Source organism: Nipponia nippon, unplaced genomic scaffold, assembly GCF_047370975.1.
Source record: "Nipponia nippon isolate SJK-2023a ecotype South Korea unplaced genomic scaffold, ASM4737097v1 scaffold_32, whole genome shotgun sequence".
Taxonomy (NCBI): domain Eukaryota; kingdom Metazoa; phylum Chordata; class Aves; order Pelecaniformes; family Threskiornithidae; genus Nipponia; species Nipponia nippon.
Window position 1 is genome coordinate 1748376 of NW_028262350.1, and position 13557 is coordinate 1761932.

General features: G+C 40.9%; 1 protein-coding gene and 1 long non-coding RNA gene across 2 annotated transcripts in view; one reads left to right on the forward strand and one right to left on the reverse strand.

Moving 5' to 3' along the window:
• Window positions 1-13557, reverse strand: part of LOC148054237 (uncharacterized) — a 170353-nt gene that overhangs the window by 119054 nt on the left and 37742 nt on the right. The gene's annotated exons all lie outside the window — the stretch shown is intronic.
• Window positions 2648-13441, forward strand: KRT23 (keratin 23). Its single transcript, XM_009461946.2, has 8 exons — window positions 2648-3118; window positions 6710-6792; window positions 8252-8408; window positions 9997-10158; window positions 10249-10374; window positions 11107-11327; window positions 12249-12280; window positions 12948-13441. Exons 1-8 carry the CDS (start codon window positions 2702-2704, stop codon window positions 13049-13051), a joined length of 1302 nt encoding a protein of 433 aa, XP_009460221.2. The 5' UTR covers window positions 2648-2701; the 3' UTR covers window positions 13052-13441.

Genomic DNA, 13557 nt, shown 5'->3' on the forward strand with positions numbered 1-13557 from the left:
CCAACCCAAACCTGCCCTGGCGCAGCTTGAGGCCGTTCCCTCTCGTCCCATCGCTTGTTACTGGGAAGAAGAGACCGACCCCCACCTCGTTACAGCCTCCTTTCAGGCCGTTGTAGAGAGCAATAAGGTCTCCCCTCAGCCTCTTCTTCTCCAGACTAAATACTTAAGCTGCAGCCTATAAATTCAGTTCAGTTTGCTTTTCATGTTTCAATCCTGTAAAACAAATTTTCCCAAAGAAAGCAACTCGGGACTACGCGTTCCCCGGTTCCCAGTAGCTTGGGCTTGCCTAGCAGCTCCCCAGCTTACAGAGAGCAGTTTGTACGAAACAAAGAGAAGTCACCAGCTAATGGTGCCATCTGCTGACAGTATTTCATTGTCTTAGTCCGATCATTGTTTTCATTCTGGACCCTGTGGATTCCATAGTTGACTAAAAACAAGTCCCATAGTGCCAGCCTGACAAAGGAGAGCCGTGTCTGGTTCTGAAGTAAGTTTTTTGGTCTTTTCCATGGATCCTCAACATGTATTGATGAAAACTGTGTGGAATCTTTTCCAGTTTGAAAAGGCTGAGCTTCAGAGGAAACACTTCCGATGTGCCAGGTCAATTCTGGTTTGTATTACTTGCCAGAAAAAATACAATTCTGTTTTTCCTGATGGCATGATATTCCGTGAAACTATCAGGCAGTAAGACAGAGGTTACTCTGTCTCACAAACTGTCAGCCTCACTGCCAGCCAAGTTGTGAATCTCACTGAGTAATTTCACATGAAAAAAGGATTCATTTTATTTTACATAATATTATGCACATACATAGGTATCTATATTTCAATGTAATATTTCATAGAACATTAGCTTGCTGACCTGCCAGGCTAGAAAATTCAGTTTGAATTTAATCCCTGCTGAGATGAACTGAACAGCAGGCTATCAGTGGTTCTGTTATAATTTGGGTTTTTTTCAAGTTAGGCCTTCATCTTTCGTCTGGTGCTTCAAGCTCTCCTCACTCTCAAGCAGCGGAGTGGATGCCAAACTGTAGCTATTAACGGTAGCTGTTACCAGAATATTTTGTGATAGCCATACCTTGTACTTAGGGGAAAACCGTATCTTCAATGACTAATTTCCCCAAACAATTAAAAATGTTAGCATTTCTATGCAATGAAGTGTACGAGGAATAAGAAGGAATATGTACTCGATGGAAACAACTGGTAAAAAGAAAATCATCAGGTGCTGAGCAGAGCTGACATAGAGCCACAAGGAGGAGCTCAAAACCTGCCCCAGTCAGAAAATGAGGCCTAGGAGGCATCCCAGGAAAGGATGCAGTGCAGCAGTTCTTTAATTCTGAAAAATTTCAAATGAAACAGCCAGAGAAAAAAAGATTCCCTCGGGTTTCTTCCAGGATAGTGTAATTCTGGTTTGTACAGTCCCTCCGACCCCACCATTCAGAATGAGCAACAGTGCTAAGTAAGATCTCGTTAAAGAGCTGAGCCTTCAACTGCAGTAAGGAAAAAATAGCTGCACCGTTTCCGAGAGCACCCATGCCCACTCAGCTTTCCACCTCTTCCCAAATCTTCAGCCTCCACCCTATCCCTCAGTCGCGGTCTAGAATGACTCCGAAAGACAAGGAAAACCCAATAACCCCAGCTGTTGCCATGGGAACGCTTCACAATTCACCACCTACTTATCAGCATGAGGAATAAGAAAATATTTGCAGAAGCCAGACTTACCCACTCTATATCTGATGGAATAAGATCGACAGAAGGTCACTGAAACTTTTGAGAAAGACTATTTTTTCCATGATTGCCAGGTCAATTTTTAGGGCTGGTAGCTTTAAATACTCACTTGAATTTTTCGAGTGTTGTTACAAACTCATATTCTAAATATTTTCTATAGCTAAACATATAAATATCTTAATAGTATTAATACTAGTACCAGCAAGAAATTCCTGCATTACTGTCTATTTCCACAAGACTACTGAAATATGACTGCACCTCAAATCATGAAAAAGATTGTTAAGTACCTAATTCTCATGTATTTCAACTGGAAACGGGCAGCTGAAGGGACTAGCTGGGCCCTGCTCACTTTGGACTGGAGCTTTAGTCCAATGACAGAGGCTAGATGACTTCGTTAAAGCCTCAGGTCTCATACAGGCTGAAGCTGTTCGGTACGTTAATGACAGCTCGATAGGACACGCTGCGTTTCAGGATTCACAGACTGCTGTAGTGCTAAAGCCTGAGAATTACAACAGAAAGAAAGTGTCTTGAGAGACCCATCCCTGCCCCAGCTCTCCAGTTATTCTGTAATGGACAATACTCTTCCCCTCATAAGCAGGAAAACATAATATATTAACTACGGGATTAGAAAAAAGTCTGAGGCAGAGCTGATCCTGTTCCACACCTACTGATTTTAGCCACACCTCACTATTACAATATGAAAAGAAAAAGAAAAAAAAAGAACAAACCAAAACAACCAAAAGGAAAGCAATCCGGTGCGTGGCTGATTCCAAATAACAACAACAGTGTGTGCAGGCTCATAAATGCTTCAGAACTGACCAAGAGGAAGCACGTTCCATGATGACACAATCTTGTTGCTGTAGTCATTCATCGAAGGGAAACTCCCACAGGAAAAGGCATAAAGCTGCTTAGGGAAGGCTAAGAAGCTGCTCAGTGCTAGTCAGTCAAACATTGGGTTAGATTCACAACAGAGCTAAACATGAGTTCCAGCCAAGGCCCTTTTCAAATTTTTTCTGAGTCCCTCAGGGGTAGTTCAGGGTGTGGTTTGACCCAGCAAGGAACTTCTTACAGACCTTCAAGTGCAGATGGTGGTGCCAGCAGCTCATATACCTCCTTCTCCTCTGCCAGACCCCTCTGGCTGGCTGCTGGAGGAGGGGCGCCGTGGGGAGGCTTCGGCGAGCACCATGGGGAAAGCATCTTCCTGGGTGGGAATGAGAAACAGACTATGCAAAACCTGAATGACCGTTTGGCTGCCTATCTGGACAAGGTCCGTTCCTTAGAAGCAGCTAACGCTCAGCTGGAAAGCTGCATCCTAGAGTGGCACAAGACAAAGTCTCACGGAAAGAGGCATGACTTCAACCAATACGAGCAAAACGTCACTGACATGCAAAGACAGGTAAGTCAGAGCTATAAGTGACTATGTCATTCTATGCTCTTTTAAGGAATCTGGGTACTCATTTATGCTGATGGCTTTCCTTTAAAGAAAGTCAAATAAAACCTTTTAAATGTTAGAAATACTAATGAAAGTGGTTACAGGACCCGGGCATAAACATTCTTTGTGTTCACAAGGAGGAGAGCAGGCTACAAGAAAGAAAGGCTGGAAGGAGACAAGGGGGATTCTGCAAAGACTGGTAGTATAAAGAGAGTTGTCTGCTGCCAATGTTCGTTTCTCTACATGAAACTGTGGTTTGACTAACGATGTCTGGCAGAATTTGGTCTTTATGACTGCACATGTATCCAAGCAAATTACAAAGCAGGCAAGCTGAAGAGACTGCCTTCTTTCATGCAGGCTGTCTTTAGACAGACAGGTGCGTTCCATTTCTTTGATTCCTGTGGTAGCAGACAATGAAACTACAGGAGTTTTGGGTCCAATGAGCTTATGTAATCAGATGGAAAAATACTTCATTGTAATTAAGAAAATAGCAGTGACAAATTCCTTGTGGATGTTTTCACTATAATTAAAAGGAGAATTTCTGGTTCCTGCCAGTAGTTAATATTAACGTTCAACAGTAACTCTTTCAATCTACCAAACTCACGTGTCTTCAAATTTAAGCATAATATTAATCTGTATTCATAATGAACATGCTCAGCACTGTAACCATCTGTGTGACTAATCAGTGTAATTAACTTTACATAGCCATACAGGGCAAAACCCAAAGCTATTCCAAATGCGATCTTGTAGTTTTCCCTCCGGTTTTTATAACACGGTTACTCGGCATTTTCAAGACCCTGCAAAATTTTTTTCAAAAGGGCTTGGAAATGGTATTATCCCGCATCTTTGCTGATTGAGGCCAGGGACTTAATCAAACTCCCTGCTCCCTGTTAAATGTGTTGCCTCCAGGCAGAAGATGAGGCACTCCGACCACAGACAATGTGTAAGGAGAGCCAGAATTGTCATCACCTACTTCTGCTTTAAGGATAAAGAAAGGTCATCCGTCTCCAGACCTATCACTTGAGCACTTTTTTAAACTGATCCAGAGATAAAAACTTGTTCATCAAGAATATAAATGTGTTCACACTGATTAGGAATTAGTAAATCAGAAAGATTTAGGAAGACAGTAAGACTAAAAACATAATGCTGATGGGGGTAAAGCCCTCACTTTTGAACAGGTTGTACCCAAAGCACTTATTTTTAACACTCACCACTTAAACGGCTCCCACTGGCGACAGGCACCTGTCAGACTAATGGCTGCCTCAGCCAGTACGTACTGAATGTGGTGCTCAAACTGGGGGGAGGGCTATTAAAGGATTACTTACAGCTGACAATTCAGTGATTTAACCCAGAATTTTTACTTTCCCTATAAATTATTGCAATTAGCACCATGACTGCCAGCAAAATGAGTGAAAATATAGTATCTAATTATTAACCATAATTAAATTAATTAACTGTGAATTAAAAAAGTGAAGCTAATTTAGCACCTAAAATGAAATTTAGACAAAATTTAGGTCAAAATTAACCCAGAAAGTCTATGATGTGCTGGCTGGCTGAACTCGGAGGCATGTAACCATTTGGGTCCCGCACTTTGGACCACACTCTTCCCTGGATACCTGAGTTCTGGATGAACGTGCCAGGTGGAGCAGCAAGTTGCCTTGCTCCAGCCTGCCTCCATTTTTACCCAGATACAAAGTAAAATAGCACCAGTTCTCCAGGTAAATGTCTCAGTCAAACATCTTGTACTGCTACGTAAGCAAACTGATTTACAGAGCTTTCAAGGAGACAGGAGCAATGCTGTTGGACAAAGGACACAAGACACGCTGAGGAAGAAGTCAGTGCAGGAAGCCTTCTTGAAAAAAATCTGTTTTGAGAAGGAATTTGAGTGTATTTCGTATATAATAATGTGTGAGTTCTTAATTAAGTTATTTGTAAGTTTGCAGACTGATATTAGTGATGCACTCATATTCATGATGGATGTAGTAAAGAAATCTGTATATCTATAAACAGATAAACGTCCACATTTGAAATGCACTAACTGGCATAGCAATCAATATCGGACAGCAGCTGGCGAAGCACTGACAATTGTAACTCCTTTGTTGTATTCTTTATTCTTTCAGATTGCACAGAGTGAGTCATAAAGCTTTTATATAAATGTGTTGCTGTGTTGCATGATTATGAAGCGGCACAAAGTTGGAGAGCTCACGTGTTGCTTTCTCATTGCCTTATTACCTCCCATAGTAAAATCTACCATTCTCTAAGGATGGATTCAAGAATTGCCTCTTCTCTGACAGCAAAATCCAGGCAGCGACACATTTAGGGTATTGCTATACTTCTTCAGCTGGCCTTGATCATGTCCCAGGGCAGTAACCGAGGTGTGCTGCTAATTGCTCAAGAATATACAGTCCGTTAACAGATTAGTTAAAACCTTCCACAGGCACCTTCTTTTTTACTAGGAGGTAAACTTTTGACACTTCAGGACAATTTTGTCATTTCCTTGTTTCTTTGTGATTCATTTAGGTGTGGGAAGTTTTACTTCAAGGTGCTGAGAGCTCTGTAAATGGCTAATGATTTCTGTACAGCCATAACGCACCTTGTTTTGCTATGGAAGTGTTGAGTGAAGGCAGCTGCTGGAACTGCAGCCATGCTTCTCTTCCCTCTCTGTCAGAAAAGGACACGACATCCCACAATTATTAGCTCCTGCTAATTCTGTATAAGTTCCTGCTAGAATCCTTTCAAAGATTTTGAATGGAATACTGAGCTTTTCATATTCAGACCTATAGTTCAAAGCTGCTTCATGTTAACAGGGACTTACAAGTCTCAGTGCATGCTGAGTACACCACATGAACGATGCTCTGCACTTTCTCCTGAGCCTTTTAGGGCAATTTTCAACATCCCATAGCAAAATCAGAAACACGAATTAACCACTCCATGCTGCTGGATGATTCAGTACAGGTACAGGTGAATAACTGAACGGACCATGACAACCAGATGCCCGTGTGTTTCTCCAAATGACAATCCATGCGACTCCAGACTGAAGCACACGGAGGAATCACAGCACTGATTCAGCAAGCTGTTTATGCACATGCTTATTTTTTAGCATATGATTAATTCCAGCATTTGGATTGTACTCAGACACAGCTTAATGGTTCTTACTGAAATTTGCCCTAAAGATGACCAAGGCTGCTTTTCCAGCAATGCTAAACAGAATCAAAATCAGTTCACAAAGAGGAAGACAGTGACTGCTATTCTGTAACACACCATGAAGTTTGTGGAATATTATTCACATCCTCTACCTGGTCAGGAACAAGATGACTGCTCCTGCTTCATATCCAGAAAAGTAAGACAAAGAGAAAAGTAGGATTATGGACAAAAATTGCAGAAACATCTAAGTGAACCAGGGAACTAAGCTTCTTTTATTCATGTACTCTCCTTACCGTGGGACTTCTACTATTTTAGATGCTTCCTGCAAGCAGCAGGGAGTCTAAAACAGCACAGGTTATTCACCGTCACCATATGGCAACACTGAGTCTCCTGTTGGATTTTGTTTTCCAGATTGAGGATGGCAAGATCACCAATGCCAGCATCCTTTTACAAATTGATAACGCTAACATGGCATCTGAAGACTTCAGGCTCAAGTAAGCTGTTCTTTGGTTTCTTGATTAAGTTTGAAAGACGATTAAGCAAAATATTGCTTTTTCTTGATAATCCAATAGGAACTGATTTTACTGAGGTTTTCTGGTGATACTGGATAACTAAAACCAATGTAGAACAGAAAAGAAACCCAGAAAGGATAAAAAGGATGTAAAAACCGCAAATGATTGCTGAACAATCTTGAGTCACCCTGTTTATGATACTTAGTTCAGGTCCTGAAGAGCAGGTTTTACAGCAGACACTTGGTACTTGTGCAAAAGGCATTTAAAACTGTCATCTGGGAACACAAATTAACCCTTCTCTGCTTCCCCAGTCCCGCTCAGATCTGTTTCCTGTGCTTATCACCCCTTCTGTCCAGCGCCGCAGGGAAGCCCTGTCCTTCGGCAGCTGCTGCTTTGGCTTCTCGTAGGTTTTGCCACAGTGCACGGGCCAGCGTGTCCTTGGCTACCAGCACACAGCTTGGTTTTTCAGCACATTGTTGAAAGATAGTTCTCAGACCAACTGAAAAGCCAAAATGTTTGGACAGAAAACTTGCAGGCAGATCTTTGAAAAGGAAAGGAATGGGATTTCTGTAAGTTAGACTTCTTAAGACTCATGAAGATTTGTCTTATTTTCAACAAATGATGATCAGCTATTAAAAAATCTCTCAGCTTTTGGTAATATTGTAACAAACTTAAAGACTGTGAACACCGTAGGCCTTAGCTAGCCTTGCCTGCCTTTCTTTATCATTCCATAGTGTCATAAAAAGGAAACGGTGGAACTACTTTGAGAGACTGGAAGCGTATGTCGTGGTTCAACCCGAAACCAGGACATCATAGAATGAGTCTGATGGATTAAATTTAGAAACATCAATAGCGCCCACAAAAAATGAAGTAAAAGGAGAGAATTTGAGGAGCCAAAGTGCTTCGTATGCCTAAGAGAAGATACAGCAGTGTCTTTCTGACTTGGGCTCGCGACAGATGGCAAACTGCAAGAGGCTGGAGAGGAATGTTAATCACTGGCTTCCATGACATTTTTCCTGTTTTCTGAAGGACTGAAAAGTTATCATTTTGGAAAAACTACAGAAAGCATTGGCTGTTGATACTATTTTCACGTCTTTATTGGCAATTTTGAGAATCATATTCTCAAAGCTTTTACAACCTGGTGAATGTTAAAATGCAAAAAGGAAAATGAGAGAAAGCAATTATTTCATACCATAAGGGAGGAGTTGTGAGGAAGGGAGAAAACCAATAATGAAACCCATCTTATTTTTAAGACTACTCAAGAATATTCAAAGAACAAATTTTAGAAAAAGAATTTGTTTCCTTGGGTTTTAATTCTCTCTAGTTCTCTGCCCTACATAGAGGATTGGGCAAGTCTGCTTCTCTTTGATACTACTTATACAAAAGGCTAGAAGCAGTCTGTTCTCAACAAGCATGCTTTATCTTCTCTTTCCTCATAAAGGTATGAAGCAGAGAAGTCTCGCAGGCAGGGAGTGCAGCTTGATGTTGAGAACCTGCGTAAGGAGCTCGACGGCCTGACCATTGTTACAACAGATCTGGAAATGGAAATTGAAGGCTTGAGAGAAGAGCACATCCTCAGGAGGAAAGACCACGAGGAGGTAGAAAAAGTTCCACTTGGTAAAATCCTATCACACACATCTTCGCTACCATGTAATTAACTTTGAGTAAGATCCACAATCTATAAATGGGATTGATGATTCAGAACCTAACCATGTTTCTAAAGAAGCCAGAGAGTCAGATGAGGCACAAAGTTGGTGTGCTAATTTACCAATGAAATTGGGATTTCAGAAAGGATAACAAATTGCTGTATTCTCTCCCACTCTTTTCTAGTCACCTACCCATCTGTCATACATAGCTAATAATAACTTACATATTCGACAGAATTGTTCTCAGAAATCCTTAGATAAAAATACACTCAGATTTCAAGTAAATCGGAAACGTTACTGGCTGTGGTTGAGTTTTACTCATCACAGACTTTCCCCTCAACTCTGGGTATATCATTTCATGGAATCACAGAAGCACGGAGTGGCTGAGGTTGGAAGGAACCTCTCGAGGTCACCTTGTCCACCCCCCCAGCTCAAGCAGGGTCACCTAGAGCAGGCTGACCTGCACTAAGCAGACCTTGAATTCCTGAAGGATCAAAATGACAAAGAACGGTTGGTGAAGTCAAGTAAAATTACTTATTCTTGCAAAAGCCTAAGCACAATAATTGTCAAAAAGCATGCTGCTCTGAATTCTTCCCGAGCTGTACCACAGTGGTCTCTGTTATTCCCACATACATAATGCCACTGCTTGACAACATGCCGCTTGCATTTTGCTTGATCTGATGTTGTTTTCAGTCACTACCTAATGCAGAACCAAACATCTTACTCAGTATCTGTGGATTATTAAAACAGAGAATAGAAACACAAGGGTTACACAGCAGTAGGTGAAGCTGTCTTTGGCCGATCCCCTTATAGCCAAGGATACTACTGAACAGCTACAATAAAACAGTTCTTGGAAGCAGGGCAACCAAGAGAGACATCAGCATGTCCAGCTGATCTGCATTTTGGAGGCCGTGATGTCATACCCTGAAATGCTACTTTGCCTGGGCGCTTTTGAAAATGGTACCTAGCACATAAGATTGTGCTACACCAAAAGGAATGTTACCATACCTGCTTGACTTGTCCTGTAATTATGTTGTTTACACAGTAATTATATGCTTTAATCCAATTATTCCTTTAACAATTACATAGAACTTTTACATTACTCTCCTGTAAACTTAGTTATAGTTCCATAAATATTAACACACAGGGTAAGAAAGATGAAATTACTGTTAGATTTTCATCAAAGGTTTTGGGTTCCTAATAGATAAATAAATAAAAAATGTCAGCGCTTCCTCATTAAGTATGTATCTTCCAGAAACATTATATGAAGAGATCTTCTCACATGTTTTTTATTAAGTTCTCTAGCACAGTTCTGCCACGGAAGCAGATATAAGTCACTGGTTTAAGTCACGTCGCAGTATTATCCATATATAAATCTTCCAAATAGTGTTAACTGAATATATATAAAAGTTAACCTACCATAATGAAAAAAATATTTTGGGTATTGTGCGAGGATGGAACTGAAGAAGACAAGACAGGAATGAAAACTTTCCACTTTCATAAACAAGTTTGCTTCTTTCCTCTGCTACTACATGACTAGGATATGGAAGCAAATCGCTCATCACAAGACTTCAAAATCAATGTAAAAGTAAATGCAGCACCTCCTGAAGACTTAGCCAAGATTCTAGCAGAAATAAGAGAAGATTATGAAGCCATAATTGAAAAGAATCGTCAAAGCCTGGACAGTTGGTACAAAGAACAGGTAACAGCTATTTTCTGCACGTTTCAGATCCCCGTTGCTGTACGTGACTGACCAGAATCAGTAAGCTTTTCTCTTGTTTTTGCTCTATAGAGCGCAGCTATGTCTCTGGCAGCAACCCCCAATCCAGAACAGATACAGCGCAATGAGAACGAGATCAAGGATCTAACACGTACTTTACAGTCCCTGGACATCGAGCTGCAGGCACAGATGAGTAAGGTATCTATTGCAGACGTCTGGCTGGTCCCTGTTAGTTCTGTATTCTCAGAAATGGTCTTGGACCAATTCTTCATTTAAACTTCAGTGTAGTTATTAAAGCATCAGTGAAACTGGAATTTGGACCATGCTTGACTTTGCCAGAATATGCAAAATAGATTCAGCAACTATCACCAAGAAGTGAAAAATTTATATCTCTCATTAGAATAAAATATGGGGAGAAGAAAAAGAAGAGATGGGATAGCTGACTCGGTGATCTAAGAAGTAAAAATGTCCAAGAAGACAGACAGTAATACAAATTTCACATTTACAACCCTTATTATAATGCATGAAATATTTGAACTGTGAAAAATGTTGGTGGGGAATCTTCAAAAATATTACTCGGCTCTTGCCCAGGTTAAAGCTCACACACCCCTGACTTGGGGACTTTGGCGCGATTCTGGGCAGCGAAAGCAGGAACTGACAGAAGAGGCAGCAGGTACAGGAGCGCAGCTCTGGAGCAGGAGGAATATGGCAGGGATAAATTACTCCGGTTTTGCCTCTCACTACGCACGCACGACACAGCTGCATGATTCTGCTGTCTTCACATGAATAATCATGCAAATGCATAAGTGTTTAAATTACCACAGTCTTAATTTTGCAATCTTCTAGCCAGAGACCAAATTTGTTGGCACTTCTGCATTATATCTATGACAAAAATAATAATCATAGTGTTGGTATTATCTGCTCTGTCAGAAACGCATGCTGGAAGACACCTTGGCTGACACTCGGAATTACTACGCTGTTGCGCTTCAAAACATGCAGCAGATCATCTCCAAATGTGAGGAAGAGCTAAGCCAGGTTCGTCATGACATTAAGCAGCAAAATAACCAATACAAGGTTCTTCTTGGGATCAAAACCCGCCTGGAGAAGGAAATTTCCACTTACCGCCTGCTGCTGGAAGGGAATGTTGACGGGTAAGGCAAAGCCGCCCTGACTGGAATAGATGAGAAGAGAGTTCTCATATTTGGGTTATTTATTTGTTTGTTTATGCTTAATCAAAGCTTGTGAGTTCCATACTACATCAAGGGTTGGTATTTTAATGCGATGGATCATAATAAAAAGCTTGAGCCACTTAGTATACAGAAAAACTTGCACCCATGTAATTTGGATCACCTAAATTAATATAACTTTTTATTTAAAAAAAAAAAAAATCTACAGCCCCACAGCACACCTGTCTCAGCACAGGAAAAAAATGCCAATTTCAATAAAATTCACAGTCATTTCCTGTCTTCAGAACACATTCTAGATCAAAAAGAAGCCGGGAGAAAAGTTTAGATCATTTTTGTTCAGCCATCTGCAGTTACAACGACCAGCACACACCAGCTGTACAGTATGCCCCTCTGCTGATGGGTTGTTTGGTTTCCCCATCTCTGCCTGGTGTGAAATATCTGCATTCAGAAATCTTTAGGCCTCTCTCTTCTTTATTCTCTCATCTTATATACAGTTTGTCTTATTTATACAAAATCAGAAAAAGGAAGATTAGCAGCCTTTATAACTGAAAATCTCAGGGAGGCAGGACAGCACGGCACCAAGTACGGGGTTATTTGGCAGAAGCCAAAATGGGATCAATTTGAGCAGCTCAGAACATATGAAACAATGCAGCTGTCCGCAGTAGAAGCAATAATGAACGCACACGGGAACAGCTTCAGGTGGGAGTATCTGTACCTAAGACTACCGAAAAGTTCTCGTGGTAGAAAAGCATAATTTTTTTTTTTAAATTTTATCTCTTTTCATAGCGGTATGAGGTCTCCTTAGAATCAGTGAGAAGAAAAGGATGGATAACTTCTTGAAATTAGTATAATATTTTCTTTTTCTCTGTTTTATTATCTTTACAGGATAGCGAGAAAATCTGAATCAAAAGCTAAAGGTAAAAGTCCCTTATTTTGTTGTCTATAGTGACCCTTAATTATTGTCACTTCCAATCAAATTTTACTCAGGATAATTTTAACCTTACACGAATGAACTACGAGAGGTTTGCATGGCAGTTAATTCTCGTGTAGGCCATATTTGAGAATAATTTCAGTGATTCATCGGTCTTGTGAAGGGCTGCACTTCAGAGCACGTTCTGCTGTGTCTGCCCGCTTGTGGACTATCTTCAGACTGACCTCTATTAGTCAAACACGTTGTCCAAAGCTCAGACTCAAGACTAAAGCTTTCATGGTACGTGAGGAGGCACAGTTTGGTGACTAAAACAGTGTTAGGGCTTGAGAGCAAAGAGAAAATCTGCATGTCTGGAAATTCGTATTCTGGCATGAGCATGACCTACAGACATTTAGGTTCATCTGCTCTGAAGTTAGATTTGCATTGGCTGGGATGGAGCTGTATTATTCATCTGCCCTGACCCGGACAAGATTCAGGGTGACTGTCTGGCAGTACATTTCACAAAGAGCAATAATAAGTATCGACTTAAAGGGAACCATGTAAAGATAAATCAGTTGAGGAGGTAGCTGGTAAATTACTGTAAATGAAGCTTTCCCTGCATCATCTTGTCTCAGCATTGCTTCTTGTCTAATTAACCTTTCTTTCTCTTTCAGAACCTGCTGGGCTGACCAATCGAAAGATCAAAGCAATTGTCCATGACAGCGTGAATGGGCAGGTGGTATCTTCCACCATCAACGAGATCCACCAGCAAGCGTGAAGTAAAAAGTTCTGCTGACTCCTGGCTTTCCTCGCAGGCTAAGCTCTGACAGCCCTCCTGTGCAACTACGTGCTGTACGGTGGTCTCCCTGTGTGTAAAACAGGGACACTACAGTGAACTCTCTCCTAACATGATTTGCAGCCTAATAATGAAAAGTGCCATACAGAGCTAGGTATAGCTGATATTGTTAGTTTAAAGGGCTTTTAGCCATCAAAACGCTGAAGAAAAGCTATTCAATGAAAATGACTGGCTGAGCTGGTACTATCTGTATTATGCACATCTCACTGGGGCATGAATCTCCCTCTGTGATTCATTTCTTGCTCTGCAAATTAACTATAATTTAAAGTGAATAATCTCTCGACTTTTCTCCTGGTCTTATGTCTCTCATCAGATACCTCACTGCAGCCAATAATAAATTCTTTTCCATTACTTTTTCTGGTCATTGGAATTTCCGATTTTGCTTTTTCTTACATATGCACCAACCCAAAGTGGCAGTGTTACTGACA

What these genes read in the sequence shown, in the direction of transcription:
- KRT23 (XM_009461946.2), top strand. Translation starts at nt 2,702, where the DNA reads ATGAGTTCCAGCCAAGGCCCTTTTCAAATTTTTTCTGAGTCCCTCAGG. An exon ending in GGAGGAAAGACCACGAGGAG is followed by an intron (nt 8,409 to 9,996) that starts GTAGAAAAAGTT and finishes CTACATGACTAG; the next exon opens with GATATGGAAGCAAATCGCTC. An exon ending in TGCAGGCACAGATGAGTAAG is followed by an intron (nt 10,375 to 11,106) that starts GTATCTATTGCA and finishes CTGCTCTGTCAG; the next exon opens with AAACGCATGCTGGAAGACAC.